This window comes from Vicia villosa, linkage group LG1, assembly GCF_029867415.1.
Source record: "Vicia villosa cultivar HV-30 ecotype Madison, WI linkage group LG1, Vvil1.0, whole genome shotgun sequence".
Taxonomy (NCBI): Eukaryota; Viridiplantae; Streptophyta; class Magnoliopsida; order Fabales; family Fabaceae; genus Vicia; species Vicia villosa.
This window is the reverse complement of record NC_081180.1, coordinates 216,554,512-216,571,090: the sequence shown is the minus strand read 5'-3', so window position 1 is coordinate 216,571,090 and position 16,579 is coordinate 216,554,512. Positions and strand designations below refer to the sequence as shown.

General features: G+C 33.5%; 1 protein-coding gene across 2 annotated transcripts; it reads left to right on the top strand.

Moving 5' to 3' along the window:
* The first annotated feature begins 2,479 nt into the window (after positions 1 to 2,479).
* Positions 2,480 to 7,046, top strand: LOC131622476 (probable cellulose synthase A catalytic subunit 9 [UDP-forming]). Of its 2 annotated transcripts, none has more exons than XM_058893514.1 (4): positions 2,480 to 3,646; positions 3,902 to 3,984; positions 4,208 to 4,325; positions 6,140 to 7,046. In XM_058893514.1, exons 1-4 carry the CDS (start codon positions 3,473 to 3,475, stop codon positions 6,269 to 6,271), a joined length of 507 nt encoding a protein of 168 aa, XP_058749497.1. In that variant the 5' UTR covers positions 2,480 to 3,472; the 3' UTR covers positions 6,272 to 7,046. The 2 variants fall into 2 exon arrangements, with proteins under 2 accessions (XP_058749497.1, XP_058749505.1); XM_058893522.1 differs by lacking the exon at positions 6,140 to 7,046 and adding an exon at positions 5,009 to 5,380.
* Positions 7,047 to 16,579: the final 9,533 nt, after the last annotated feature.

The window sequence follows — 16,579 nt, the reverse complement described above, 5'->3', positions numbered from 1 at the left end:
AAACCCTAATGGAAAAATACACCTAATTTAGGGTTTGTTTTGATTATTCATCCAATGTTTTTACCAAGAGGTGTAGAAATTGTTGCCCTTTTGTTAACACAGTTGTTATCATTTAAACATGTTGTAAAATATCTTGTAGGATACTGTATGAGTACTAGTACATTCATATATATGAAGCGTGCTTTAGTCAAGTTTAACCCGATTGACTCTCATATGAGTGGGAATTTGAAAAGTCCTGATCCTGATGATAAAAGAATGAGGTTAGAAAGACGATGGAGGAGACGCTGCAACATGTTAGAAAGTCCCGATCCTCTAGAAATCCATACCACATTGTAACTTACGAACATAATAAAAACCAACAAAAACTATACACTTAAAGTTCAAAAAACTTATGAGCAAACTATACTTACATCATAGTGGCGTAGATCCTTATCAGCCACTCGCAACTGAAAATGATTAGCACGAACTTGAATTTTCCTTCCCAATTGACCGTAACCAGGTCGGTTAGGGAACCTAACCGCCTTCTGAGACGACGGAGCCGACTCTATAGTAGCCTTTTGTATAACTTCGGTAGTCAGGCTCTCGATGGAAATCGGAGCCGAACTCAAGGAAGCAACCGGCGCAGCAACAGATGGAGTAACAACCGGCGCTGCAACAGATGGAACAAACGGCGCTACAACAGGTGGACGAACAACCGGAGCTACAACATATGGAGGAAAAATGGGTGACAGAGCAGGCTTTTAAGTAGGAAAGCGTTACCACATTTCTTAGAAGGTAACCGTCTGAGAGTGGTGGGGAGAAAGAAAAGGAACTTCGAAATTTCAAATCAGGTTGATTACAACTCGTTCTACATTTACTATCATTTAAGAGACTTCCCAATTTACTATCAATGCAATTATAATTTTTGTCCTGTAATGGTGAATAATTAAGAGACGAAAAATGGTTTGATTTTAATGAAAGTTTTGGAGAGGGTTTGGGTTTGTTTTGGAGAAAAATGATGAAATAGTGAAGGAGAGAAAATGGTATATGAACACATTTCGGAAATGCATCTCCGAAAACACCAATTTTTTGGTGTTTTCGGAAATGTATTTTCGAAGTCTAATAAAATCTATAAAAAAATTACTTCGGAGATGCATCTTCGAAGCAGGGGTAAGTTGGGGATTTCGCTGGGGTGACCCCCATAGAGAGGTGGGTAAAGAAAAAACCTTATATTATGCAATTAATATGGTATAATTCACTTCTAATTATTATTACCTCTTTTCTTGTTACCTAACTGAACAGTTATATTATTTAGTTAATATTGTATTATCACTTCTAACTATTACTTTTTACTTTATATTAATTATAGTATAAACACATTAATTATTTATAAAGATAATTACTGAATAAGTCTACAACGTTAATAAAACTTCCACTACTAGAAATACTCGATTTACCTGCGGAATTTCCTGCGGAAAATATTCCGCAGGTATTCCTGCGAATTTTCCTGGGACTTTATTAAATAAAATAATTTTTCCTGCGGATAGAGAATTGGCAGAAAATTCCACAGAAATACCTGCAGATTTTGCTGCGGAAAATATATTTCAAACAAAATAACTAATTAAAATACAAAATCCGCAGGTAACTTCGCAGGAAAGTTTCCTGCGGATTTTGCTGCGAATATATATTTTTAGTAAAATCAAAATGTAATACAAAAACCGCAGGTAATTCCACAGGAAAGTTTCCTGCGGATTTTGCTGCAAATGTATTATATTTAGATGTTTTCTTAAAGTAATAGTATTTTTTGTTAAAATTTATAAAAAAACTAATCATTATTTTTTCTATTTTATTTATTATTTGAGTTTAATAGATATTATATATGTTTCATTATATTTTTTAAATATAATAAATCACACTATTTCTTTTGTAATTTGTAGAGAAAATAAAAGGGTGTATATTCAATATTGGCTGAATTCTATTTTCGCACGCATCGGAAAAAGGATTAAAATTGAATTGAAATTTATGATGAATCTTCATATTTCGGAAAGTATTAATATGACTATTTTAACCCAACAATTTAATTTTTGCTTTTAATTCACTTTAGTATTATTAGCATAAATAGGCACATAGAATATTGTTCATTATTAATTAATTAATTTTATAAACAATAGTATAATTTATAAATAATAATATTATAATAAACAAGTAGACTATATAATAGATGTTTTTTTAAGAGACTATACAATCGATGTTATAAATATAATACTTTATGTAATTTGTTGTATAGTGATTTATTATAAGAATTGTTAATTCATTGACATATAATTAAATTCTATAATTTATTAAAAAAAATGCATTTGATTATTTCTATAATTAAAACATAACCAAAAAAAAATGCACTTGATTATTAACAACCAAAAAAACAATGATGTTGGCAGTTTACATTAAAAATAAAACAAAATAATCAACAAAGAAAAAGGAAAGAATAAAACTACATGGAGTATCGTAGCTTTCATGTAACGTGAAAATGCATTCTTCCCATAAGCACTTATGAGAAGTGCTTTTTCATTCTAAAAAAACACTTATTTTCAAAAGCCATTCTCTCTACTCTCCTTCATCATGAAACAATGCTAACAAATAATCAATCAATTGATTCACTCTCAAAGAAGGAGAAGGAATTACCGGCGAAATATATTATGACGAGGTGACGAGATTCCGGCAGGGGACGTTTCCGGCGGCACGTTCGGTTTGTGGAGGCGGGGAAATCGAGATTGAGAGGTGCAGCGGAGCTTTGAGGTAACCGTGGAGGTGCGCGGTGGAGTTCCAAGGTTGTTCTCGCGTTTCCGTCAACAAATCTAGTGAGGCAAGTATTCACGCGTTTTTGAATTCCTTTCTTCTTTTCTGTTCAATTCTTGGTTTCTTAATCGTAGTTGTGTTATCATTGATGATTGTTGCTCAGTTCTTGCTATCGAAAGCTTTCAAAGTGAAGAGTTTTTTATCTTACACACAAGGTGTTTGATGAAAAGTCTCAACCAAGCTCTTAGTCTTTTCATGTATTAGTATAAAATAAACTGCTTGGTTTACTTAATTGGTTTGTTTATTTGGTTGTATGTTTTGAATGACATCAATTTGTTCTCAGTAGCTGTTATGAAAATCTTAGGATCAAATTAGGGGCTTATGTTTATTTTGTTGACTTAAATTTGTGTTGGTTTTATATTGATTTTGCACTTAAATTATTTGAATGATTGTTGTCTAATTTGAGATTATGGAATGTGGTTTTAAACTGAAAACGGCATCCGTTGAGTCAAATGTTCACGGTGATCTAGCATTGACTCAAGGACTCTACTACTAATAATCATCTCTAATTAATCGCTTATTGCATAATCGATTTGTTATATAATGTTTGGGGGTGTTGTAAGTGTAACTATCAATTCTTTCTGTTGACTACCCAGTGGATAAGGTCTCTTGTTATGTCTCTGATGATGGTGCTGCTATGTTGACATTTGAGGCTCTTGCTGAGACATCAGAATTTGCTAGGAAATGGGTTCCTTTCAGTACGAAATATGCAATTGAACCGCGAGCACCTGAGTGGTACTTTTCAAAGAAAATTGACTATTTGAAAGATAAGGTGCAACCATCGTTTGTCAAAGATCGTAGAGCAATGAAGGTAAAACTGATTGAATTGCAAATCAATTATATTTATTCTTCTGTCTTGGCATGCATTTGTGTGTGATACCGTAATCCATGCTTCTTAGAACTTACCAGCATCTTTTAATGGTCATTTCGCTTCACAGAGAGAATATGAAGAATTCAAAATTCGTATCAATGGACTTGTTGCAAAAGCAGAGTAGCTTTTGCATTATGTGCTTTTTGTCTTTGATGAAGGCTCTTATATCTTACCAAAGTTAATTATATTTTGTAGGTTGAATTAACGGCTGCAGAAGTAGAGTCTCTTCGATCAGAACTTGTTGATTTAGAAGAGAAGGAGGCTCAGTTAAAAGCTCAGTGAGTGATCCATAACTTTTGACTGTTGCAACATTTTCTGCCTTACAATATATTACAAGTTATTATTAAATAGTAGTTACTAGTTAGCCTTGGTTTGACACAGGTTGGAAAATATTGACATTCTGACATTTTAATTCAAAAAGTTATTGGAATTATATCAACCAAGGGGCTGTTTAAGTTAATTTTTCAGTTATTGCAAAATTTTAACCTTTTCTGATTGTAGTGTCAGGCAAAAAAATCAGAATGGCAGTGCTTCAAATGGAGGAGCATCAAATGAAAAGAAGTCAATTACCTCTATTGATGATGTTTTGATAGGATTGGTAAAATGGCTTTGTGAGCAGGTGTGTAATACTGAAACTCTTTCCTTTCACTAACCCAAATTCAGTCATTAGCTGATAATCTTGGTATTGTAAATGGTAATATCAATTTGAGATATGCGAAGAAGGTCTTTGCAAGAGAAATATGTTTACCTGGGAAAGAAATATTATGAGCTTGTTAGATCAAATATGTGCTATCTTGTTATATGAATATCAATTATACTTTATAAGAGTCACATTTGATCTACCAAAGGGGGCTGGGTCTTGCAAAAGATGTTTGTCCCCCACTTGTGGCGATCCACAGTGTAGATCCTCATTGGGAGAAGTGTCCATATTTGGTTCATAAGATGAGCTTGTTAGATCAAATATGTGCTATCTTGTTATATGAATATCAATTATACTTTATAAGAGTCACATTTGATCTACCAAAGGGGGCTGGGTCTTGCAAAAGATGTTTGTCCCCCACTTGTGGCGATCCACAGTGTAGATCCTCATTGGGAGAAGTGTCTATGTTGGAGATGAGAGACAGAGATTTATAATCAAGATCAAAATATTCAATCACCCTTTGTTTAAAATACTTTTAGAAGATGTTGAGAATGAATATGGATATAGAAATGATGGTCCTCTATGTCTTCCTTGTCATGTTGATTTCTTCTGTGAGGCACTTGTGGAGATAGAGAGTGATGAGGTTGATATGGGTTTTGTAGGTTGCAATTTTCCAATGAGTCACAAACACAGCTCAGCCTCACAGTATTCTCTGTTGTCTTGTCATTCTAACTTGGGTTCATGTGATGCCAATTACGAGGTTTTGGTATGTGGTTGGAAAAATAACTGCTGTAAATATGTATATGTCACAAGATAGACATTTGTGAAACCTATTTTCTTTCCCTAATTGAGATTATTTTAAAATACTGTTTGATCTAATTTCTTCTTTTAAGGAGAAGAGAAGATAGTAAGTATGTATGGTCCCTATTTTCGAAGACAGTGACAGACACTATTTTAAGAAACATGTATATATGGTCCCTGCTGCACCTTTGATACTGAGAGAAAGAAAAAAACTCAATGGATTCCAAATTTGATGGGCCTACAAATTGAATTCATCAGTTATGAAATTACCTGTTTCTGGTGCATATATATATATATATATATATATATTTCCTTGATTAAAGTGTCCTATCAAATACTGTTAGAAGATCTATTAGAAATATATTTGGTTTTGGTTGAAATATTAACTACTTAAATAAGGTGGACTAAGTTTTATTCTAAATGTGTTTTTTATTATTTGATAGTTGAATATGTTTATAGATCTTAACCCAAATTCAGTCATTAGCTGATAATCTTGGTATTGTAAATGGTAATATCAATTTGAGATATGCGAAGAAGGTCTTTGCAAGAGAAATATGTTTACCTGGGAAAGAAATATTATGAGCTTGTTAGATCAAATATGTGCTATCTTGTTATATGAATATCAATTATACTTTATAAGAGTCACATTTGATCCACCAAAGGGGGCTGGGTCTTGCAAAAGATGTTTGTCCCCCACTTGTGGCGATCCAGTGTAGATCCTCATTGGGAGAAGTGTCCATATTTGGTTCATAAGATGTTGCTTCACGTGAATGAAAATAAATGCATGTTAAATCCAAAGATGTGAATAAGTATTCTACATGGGTGCCTGCATAATAATAGTATATCTAGCTATGCTTGTATTGCACATGGTAATATATGATTAAATTAAATATGCTTCATGCATCTAGCCAAATACTAACTTCTATTTGAAGAACACTGATGGAATGACACCTGTTTGTCGGGAACTGAATTGATAATCTCCTTTGTAACAGCTTCTTTATGAAACATGTCTCTGCATATGGCTCTTGTCATACTATGAGCCTGCAATTGAATATTTGGCTACTTCAAGGACCCTTCCAAGACTTATTGATGTTGTTAAGAGTTCTACAAAAGAAAAGGTATAGCTGACTTGTCCCATTTATGTTCGCCTCATTTTTTCTTACAAAAATGTTTTTCAGGTTTCTTTTTTCATGGCAACATCATTATTAGTTATAATTTTATGATGGCTGTTGGCTTAAATCCATGAACTTACGTGGTCTAATGAATTTGAAAACCTCAGTATGAGTTATTGATTTTGCAATCATATAATTAGTTATTGTCCTCATATAGAAGTTAAGGATGACTTGGCCGAAGAACTAGTAAGTAAATGTCCAGCTAAAGTCTTTGATATTGAAGATATTAGAAAAGGTAATTTAGTTCTTTTGCTTGATTTCCTAGTGTTATGTTTTCATATCATTCTGTTCTGAACCCTGATGGTTAGAGATTATGCCCAGTGATGTTGCATTAATGTTGTTCATTTGTGTTCTCAAGCTCCTATTTCTTTCTCTTTCTTTCAACTCCACCACCACTTTCTATTCCAGCATCACAAACTTCAAAAACATGAGCTCAATAAAAACCATATAGTGATGTGAAACTGTGAGGCTCAAGCAAGGATGAGGATGAAGTATCTTAATAAATTTGAGATAAAAATAATCTGTGGATTTTCCTGCGGATTTAGCTGCGGATATTTCCTGCGGATTTAGCTGCGGATATTTCCTGCGGATTTTCCTGCCGAAAATATTACCCACGAAGGTTTTAGCTGGGGACGCAAAACCGCAGGAAAATCCGCAGGTAACATGTTTCCTGCGGAAATTTAGCTAAATTCCGCAGGTAAATCCGCAGGAAATTCGAGTATTTCTAGTAGTGTTCTAATTATTTATTTTTTCTTGAAAGGGTAGAGATGGGAACCGGATTTAATTTAAGGTAGATGTATTTTTCTTCCTTTCATACTTACATACACTTATTTCTATAGGTGAATTTTCCCAACTGAGGGAGGGACCAAAAATGACATATTGTTGACCTATTGAAAAGTAAGTGAAAGATTATAACCATGCATTATTGAGTCAAAGTCTTAATTTAATAATTTGTATGTTATTTATTTTTTTCTACAAGCAATTTGTTATTACAAAGGAATTGTCCCAGCTAATGGGCCTTGACTATTCCACAAACTTACAAATTCAATTTTGTGATGTTTACTTATCCATATATAGCAATCAATCAGCCTCTATTTTTTTTTGTCTAATAGCTAATACATCTAGTCATTAGGGATGGCAAACGAGCATGCCCGCCCCGTTTAGACTCGTTCTGTAAAAATCCAAAAAAAAATGGGACGGGATGAGGCAGACATATTTGAGAGTGCGACAAAACATTGCCCTGTCTCGCAAGAAAGTGAGGGCGGGGCGGAGAAAGTCCGCAGACATTGAACCTTTTAGACATAAAAATAGTAAAATTGTATGAAAAACCTCATGCCCACAAAAAAACGGAACGGGACGGGCACATTAAAGGGAGCGGGCCGAAAACCTTATCCTGCCCTATAAAAAGTACGGACAAAACGGACTTTCCCCACATGCCGAGCCCGTTTTACCATCCCTACTAGCCATCAATTGATTTGGCATGGTTTAAACCACCAAAAACTTACTTAGTCAAAAACAAAAATTAAACACTTTTGAATATAATACCTGAAATTAACCAATAATTGTTCTTTCATAATTTAGTCCTAGATGCATTTCATCATCATTTTCCTACATAAAATGTAACCTCTCATTCATTGATCGAATTGAATGCTAGAGATTGACCTAGAAAGAGGTTTCTATTTTGAATGCAAACTAGCACATATAGCTAGAATAATAATACTAGCATAATTCATATGTAACTTGTTGAATGAGATTTACTTGTTGAATGAGATTTGTCAAGAAAAATAATGACAAAATAAACAAATAGAGTATATTGCTATTTTTTTTCTAGCTGTGTCATCAGAATAATTTCTTTTTTATCACAAAATAAAGTAATTGTAGCCCATCCTTGAAGTCTGCATTCTGAAACTTTAGCCATATTTGTGTAGTCAATTTGCAGTACAATGTAATGACAATGGAAACAGATAAAACATCTAGGTATATAGAAATAGCTATGATTGTATAAAAATATCTCAAAAATTCACATGTGTCAACCAGTGATGACTGCAAACTAGGTTTTCACCTGTCCTTAAACTAGCTATTTTTCCCTTCAAGTTATTTTTGGTCATTAATCAAAATCATAGTAAATCATAAATAAAACAAGTATTGCATACTTCAAAAATATTTAACACCACCCCAGGAAGTTCGCCTAGATGAGAACTTACATTTTACGGTTGAACTTCTTTTAAAGTTTGTAGTTTCAGGTTCAAATCAAATCATGTTAGACGTAAATAATTTATTTGTTGATAAATTTTTCATTTTCATTGTAAACCAAATACACATTTAAATAATCATTTAATTCTGTTGAGATTGATGTTGAAATATTTTATATTTAAATATTATTTTATTATTATATTTTAATAGTTATTATATGAAAATGTATACTATATTAGTTATTTATTAAATTAAGAGTCTTAATTGATTAAGTGGTCAAATAAAATTAAAAAAAATAATTAAATATGAGTGGATGTGATGATTCAAATAGTGAGAATCTAATTGATCATCACTTTATATATAGGCTATGGTCCTCACTATATCATACAACAAGTAAATTATCTCCAATCTTCATCTGAAGAGTGTTTAAGATATTAAGAGTATTGGTTGAAGAAGATCTACTTGCCAATAAATATTAGTCACTTATCTCTATACTTTTGCGTTTCAGAATTATCGTTTTTACTCTTTTGAAAGCATTTTCATTAGATTCATCCAAATATTCCTATAATCCTTGATAATATTTCATTGACTAATATGTCATAGATCATAATGTATGCATATGAGTTATATAAATTAACTAAATTAATTCTAACAACTGATAATTGATATTTACTCTCAATGGTCAAATCTTTTAATGGTGTTTGAAAGCACATTGAGAAAGAGTTGGTAGAAGCATGAGGTGTTGTCAAACTGCGGTTGGGGATTGAGGAATTTATTGCATGCTGATCTGAACAACTTTAGTTTTGCATTACATCATATGCTCTTTTTTGATCTCTCTCTCTGAATCCTAAATTAAAGAACTGGGACCCCATCACTTTCATTCACCACTAAAATGTTACATGAGTTTAGGACCATAGTATGCATATTTGTGTCTACCACCAAAAATAACAAGTAGGAGTTTTTACCTTATTTCTCACTCCATTCAAATTTCTAGCATCGTTTGCTCAACAAAAATATTTAATTGACATTTACTTTTTCATATATTTACTGCACCAGATCAATCATATGCAAAATTATAATTACTTTGTTGAATAGGGTAATTAAGTGTAATTAATCTAAGTTGGATAGCGGAGTTAGATTCAGTTAGTAAACGACGAAATGAAAAAAACATTAAAACATGATATTATATATTTTGATTCAAAATTTCTTAGAGCAACTCCAGCAATTGTTTTTCATAGCATGTCTGCATGTTTGCCATGATGTAGTCTCCAGCATTATGTAGTCCATATCGGTTCACTCAAAAAAACCTACCAACAATTTCTAAAAAAAAATTAAATTCTTTATTTTCGAATGTAGCTCTCAAATGCGTAACGATATAGGATATTTGCGGAGCTCCCTTAGTCAATTAAGACTGTTTCGATCTCCTAGTCGTCAAAACGAATGGTGATGACTATGAGGTCGCCGCTGTGAGGGTGAAACCCCAAAGGTGATATTGGCCTCTAGAGCTTCGAATTTGTTTGTCTCATATTCCATGGGCGAGTTAAACTGTTAGGCCTTGGCGACATTGTTTTTTCCAGGCAAGACTGGAATTTTTGCCTTAAGCAAACCCTCTAGCAATTGTGTTAAGAGTATGGTGAATAGATCGGCCTGTTAGAACAAGAAATGTTCTGATCAATATTCTTAGTTTTGATGATAACATTATGTATGAATTTTGTATAAGACAATGTGATACTCTAATCCTTTACGTTTTCCATTTCAGGAAAAGTATAAAAGAGTATGCACAAATCAGCATTCAGAAGCACTGACCCAGAAGTTCTGGATGGCTTAATCATAACATGGTCTGGCAAGACATCAGAAGATGGTCCTGCAGAATCAGATCATGATCTGGAAAGCATCAGCAGATGGCAGTCAGAAGTAAAAACTCTGAAGCTCTGCTGGTATCACGCTCAAAGCACTTCTCAAGTCTGAAGACAGAAGTTGCATCTGCACCAAAGCTGAAGACTCTGAAATTCAAACGTCAATTCTACACATTCTGAGTCCAGAAGAAAGTACGAGATGAAAAGGCTATAACGTCAAATCTCTGACTGACAAAAGGAACGTTTGAAGCTATAAAAGGCAAAGTCAGTAAAAGCAGCAAAAGCATGGCTCGAGGTAGTTGACAAAAGTGTGAAACATTAAATGCAGCGTTGTACTATTCACACAAAGCATTAAATGCTCCCAACGGTCATTTCCTTTCAATGCCTATATATAGAATTTCTCATTCAGAAGCAGAAAAACTAACTCTCTTGCAATATACCAAAACGCTGTCAAACTGAAATCGTGAAAAGCAAAGAAGAACTTCATATTCAACCTCACAACTTTGTAATATCTTAGTGAGTGTTAAGAACTAGAACTTAAGAGAAATATCACTTTGTGATTACAGATTTATTAGAAGCAATTAAACTCTTGTAACATTTTATTTTACATTGATTGTAAAAGGATTTCCTAGAGTGATCAAGTTGTGATCTGGATACTCTAGAAGACTTGAAGTGTTTCTAAGTGGAGAACCATTGTAATCAGTTTCATTAGTGGATTAAATCCTCAGTTGAGGTAAATCACCTTGTCAGGGGTGGACTCGAGTAGTTTAGTTAACAACGAACCAGGATAAAAATAAGGGTTAATGAACTTTTTGGTCCCTCTAAATATTGTATATTTCATTTTTAGTCCTTTCAAAATTTTCCTTTAAAAAATCGTCCCTTCACAACATTTTGTCTAAACTATTGGTCCCTAACATCAAATTTGCTAGAAATTAGCTACGACTTTAGCCACCGATTAGCTACGAAATTTGACATTAAGGACCAATAGTTCAGAAGAAAATTTTTGAAGGGACCATTTCTGGAAGGAAAATTTTGGAAGGACTAAAAACGAAATTTGAAATATTTAAAGGGACGAAAAAGTTCATTAATCCTAAAAATAATTGTGTTCTTTATTTTTATCTACTATTTTTTAGAAGTTACACTTATTCAATCCCCCCCCCCTTTCTAAGTGTTTTTCACTCCTTCACGGCCCTCGCCACCTCTAGCTGGATCCTTACCCTTATGGGATCTTAGACTGTCTAAAGAGTCTCAACCTTAAGAGTTGGATTTTTCTGATCCTCTAGTTGAGCTTCCCTTAATATATTTCTTCAAGTAACCCTCTTGAATGAGGAGCTCTATCTCCTTTTAGAGTTGGAAAAATCTTCTGATTGATGCCCTTAACCTTATGAAACTTGCACCAACTTTAACAATTAGGTCCCATAACTTCCGTCTTGTGAGTCGTCGATTGAGGGATAGTGTGCATGTACAAGACCTCTTGCCATATCTTCTCTCGGCAGGAACTTAGTGGTGAAACTTTCGTGTGACATTCCATTTTCCTTGAATATCTCTTTGTCTCTCATGAGCGATGTGTATTGGTCCCTTCATGAGTTGTCGGTGCCAAGAACCCGCTCTTTTGCATCACGCACCTTCTTCTCAGCATTATTCTCCTCTCTGTTGATGTTGTAAGAACAAGATTTGTTCCTGCAATAAGTCTCTATGCATGTTTTGACGATAACATTGCATATATTTTGTATGTAACAATTTAGTTTCTAATAAGCTTTCTTTAGTGTGCAGATATTATGTTCAAGGAGATTCTGAATTGCTGTCCGTAAAGAATCATCAGAAAAAAGCTAGGCAACTCAGAAAAACTATTTGCAGTTAAATCTGAAGAAACATCACTATGCTGAATGTTCATCAGAGGAAGATTTACTGTGCTCTTCTCAATAAGTTGTTGCTTCAAAAGACACAAGTAATCAGAAGGAAGACTCTGTTAGAGTTCATGTTCCAAGATCAGAAATCAACATACAAGGTCGAGCTCTCAAGTCAAGTTTAGAAGGCGAGATTTGTTCTTCAGAAAAGTTGTTGCTTCTAACTCTGAAGACAAAGTCAAGACTTTGAATACAAGATCAAAATCAAGGAGGCACTAAGGATCAGAACTGAGCTAATCAAGAAAACATCAGATACCAAGACTCAAAAATTAGAAGCGCTTTCAAATATGGAAGAACTTGTTTTCAGATTAGTTGTTGCCTATGTATCTGGAAAACAGTGTTCCAATTCTTAAAGGATTCTGAAACAAAATCTGGATAAGCTATAGCATCACAAGACCACTCCAGATCAGAAGTCAAGTATCATTTTTCAGAAAAGTTGTTGCTATCAATTCTGATAAACGAGACTCTGAATCTCACAAGATAATTATTCTACACTTCACATCAAAGTAGTTTCTGAACTACACATCAGAATCATTATCAGGAAGATGAAGACAAGTTGATCTCCTCCAAGCTTACTACTTCAGAACCAGAAGCACATTATTTGAGGATAAGATCAAAGAACTTAGTCAAGAATAAGTTAGTACAACAATACATTACAAATTCCACTATAATAAAATGTATGTACTATTTCTTAGAAGCTGTCTCCCACCAACTTACAACGTATCAAACTACAAGACAAAGGAAAGTACTATCCGCAATAATGCTTGATTCTATCCGTTAGGAACTAGCCGTTGGAAGTCAAAAGACCTTCTTATCCTTCAACGTCTCTTTTGAGAACTATATAAGAAGATCAAATCATCCAATAAAGGTTGACGACATTGGCAACGCCTATGTTGTTCATATCACATCTATTGATTCAAATGCATCTGATGTAGCTTTTAATGCCATTGGTATCACTACTGATGTTACTAACATAAATGTCATAGTTGATGTTCACACTGCTATAACAACTGTTGTCATTGCAGTTGTTAATTATGATTTGGTTTGAAATGGAACTCAACCAACACAGATTAACATGAACAAACAGATAAAGAAAGATGATTATGCTTACAAGCTGATGTTAAGAAGCATATGTCAAAAGAGAAGTTGAATCACACATTAATCCAAAATCCTAATGGGCCATTTAGCTGATGCTAATGCCTAAGTTGAAATGCAGAAGCTGATCAGAAGATGAAGAAGAAACAAGGAGTTATTGCTCGTAACTTGCTTACCAAAGAAAATGAAGAAGAATACCACTACAAGATGCTACCCAACATTCAATATTATACATCTTTGTAGAACAATGTAATGAACACAAGAGTTGTTGCTCATATTATATTATAGGTCTAGGTTTCTTCATGTAAATTGTTATAACATATGAGTTGTTGCTCGGAACTATGTTAAACAATATGTGCTTAATTTATTTGTGTAATATGCTTAGAAGAATCACTCATGTAAACAAAAGATTATAAACTGAATGTTGAGAGTTTCTTGAGAGACCGAGTGAAGGTCAGAAGCTCGAGAAGACAGTGGTTGCGGTCATTATGGAAATCCTCTTAGAATACCGAGTGAATGTCAGAACTTTAAAGGTGTCAATGGATGTTATATTTGTTAAATCAAATCACTGAACATGTCATTGGTTGTCAGTCACAAGCGTTTCTTGTGCAAGGTTGTTAGTCACGGGAGGTTGCTAGTACAATTGTAATCAGTTTGGTTATAGTGGATTAAGACCTTGAGTTCAAGGCGAAATCACCTCGGAAGGATGGACTGGATTAGCTTGAGCGTTTTTCAAGTGAATCATGATATATTTGGTGTTCTTTATTTCTGTTTACTATCTTTCCGTTATCAAAAGCTCTAAAGAAGAGTCTAGTTTCGAAAATATTAACCTAAAGGCAATTAGCTGCGAAAATATGAAACAACATGGAACCATATCTAGCTACAAATATATTAACCTAAAGGCAATTAGCTTCTAAGATCAATCCCCACCTCCATTTGGCCAAAAGGTTTATATTAACCAAGAAAAAATATCTAACCTCTAAGCCACCTTCATATTTAGATTTACAAACATCCGCCTACTTAATAACCCAAGAAATCTTAAAGTCTTCTTTCACATCTTCCCACATAAATCGTCTTTAGTTAGAAACATCCGCCTACTTAATAACCCAAGAAATCTTAAAGTCTTCTTTCACATCTTCCCACATAAATCGTTTTTGGATTTAACTATTTTCTTTCAAACCTTCACAGAAATTTCGAGAAAAGATAGGAAAAATACAATAATAACATTAAGCATAAAGTTAAAAAGAACCATCGAACCCCATGACAAACTTGTGCTTCCAAAAATTAAGTCTCTTGGAAATTAGATTAACTAGAGGGTCTCAAGTTCCTCCAAGAATATGATTGACACCCACATGCAACCTTAGGTACTTGAAAGGAATAGACTCAATATTGCAATGGAGAAACTCATCAGCTGAATCTTAAAAAAATAGGATCCACATTAACATCTATCATACCACTCTTAAAAAATTGACCTTAAGATCCTAAGTGGTCTGCTCGAAACCCTTAATGATAGCTTTGATACTCCATAAATTCTCAATTAAAGGGTCATTCAATATAAGAGTATCATCTGCATACTGAAGGTGGAATATAAGTAAATCAAATGATGCCACTCTAAATCCATAAAGAAGGTTCAGATCTATAGCCTTACCAATCATGCTACAAGTAAGAACATAAAAAAAGCTAGTGGATCACCTTGTTTCATACCCTTTTAAATACTGGTCTCTTGGGTAGGGAAACCACTCACCAACATTGCGAGATCCCCAACAAACACACAAGGCCTCATTCAAGACATCCACTTCTCATTAAATCCTAATCTAATAAGAATATAATCTAGAAAATCTCAACTAATTGAATCATATCTTTTCTCAAAATACACTTTCAAGACGAGACAATGCTTTCTAGATCTCTTAGCCAAGTCAACCAACTCTTTCCAACCACCACACTTTCTGCCTATACTTTACCTTTTAAGAATGTTAGTTGATTTGGAGAAATAAGCTTATCCATAACTGCTCCAGATCTTGTAGCTACCACTTTGGCCACCAACTTATATAAAGATCTCATAAGAAAAATACACCTAAAATCTCCCCGTAAAGAGGACTTGACTTTAAGGATCAAAGTCACAAAATAAGATGTAAAACTAAGAGGTAATAAAGCAAAATAGTGAAACTCTTAGAAGAATTGCACCATTGAAGATGATTTTATATTACAATAAGATGTAAAGCTTATACAACTCATTCACAACATTTTCACTTTCTCACCATACTTTACCTTTTAAAAATGTTAGTTGATTTAAAGAAATACGCTTTTTAATCACCGCCCCTATTCTTGTAGCTACAACTTTGGCCACCAACTTATATAAAGATCTCATGAGAAAAATACACTTAAAAATTGACTTTATGGATCAAAGTCACAAAATAAGATGTAAAACTATGAGGTAATGAAGCAAACACAGTGAAACTTTTAGCTGAATTGCACTATTGAAGATGCTTTTATATGACAATTTAAATAAAAGAAAATCGAAATTATAAAAAAAACTACGATAATTGATAACCTTTGAGATTATTTTTGTCGGATCGACTGTCTGTGTCTTAATTTCGAGTTTGACCGTTGATAAATCATTTGACCAATAAATTGAATTCGACTCAATCCAAAACACTAATAATCATATAGTTAAGTTAACATTATCCTAAAACACTTTTTTTTCCAATCAAATTAACTCCATCTTTAAACACAATATACTAACCATGTGTAACAACAAGTATGAAAATAGGTCTTTAAATATCATTTTTAGAGTTAAATAAGTGTTTGGTCCCTATAAATATTGTAATTTCATTTTTAGTCCCTCCTGAATTTTGACAACGGTTTTAACTGATTTTGCCAACAGTTTTTTTTATAAAATCCGTTGTCAAAAAGCAGGGAGGGACTAAAAATGAAAACTGCATTATTTATAACGACAAAAAACTTATTTAACCCTCATTTTTATTAGAAACATTTGAAAAAAAGAAAAGAAAGGCCTCATTAAGTGACATCACTATCAACTAGTACTATTCAACTATAGGTTTTTAAATGTTCATGTTTATGATGATGATCATGCAGTCAACGCCCATTGTACAACTCCCATTAATTCTCACTCACCACTCACCATACACATACATAACATAAGTCATAACCATCCTCCCCACGTGCCGTTAACTCTCCGTTAATAAAAA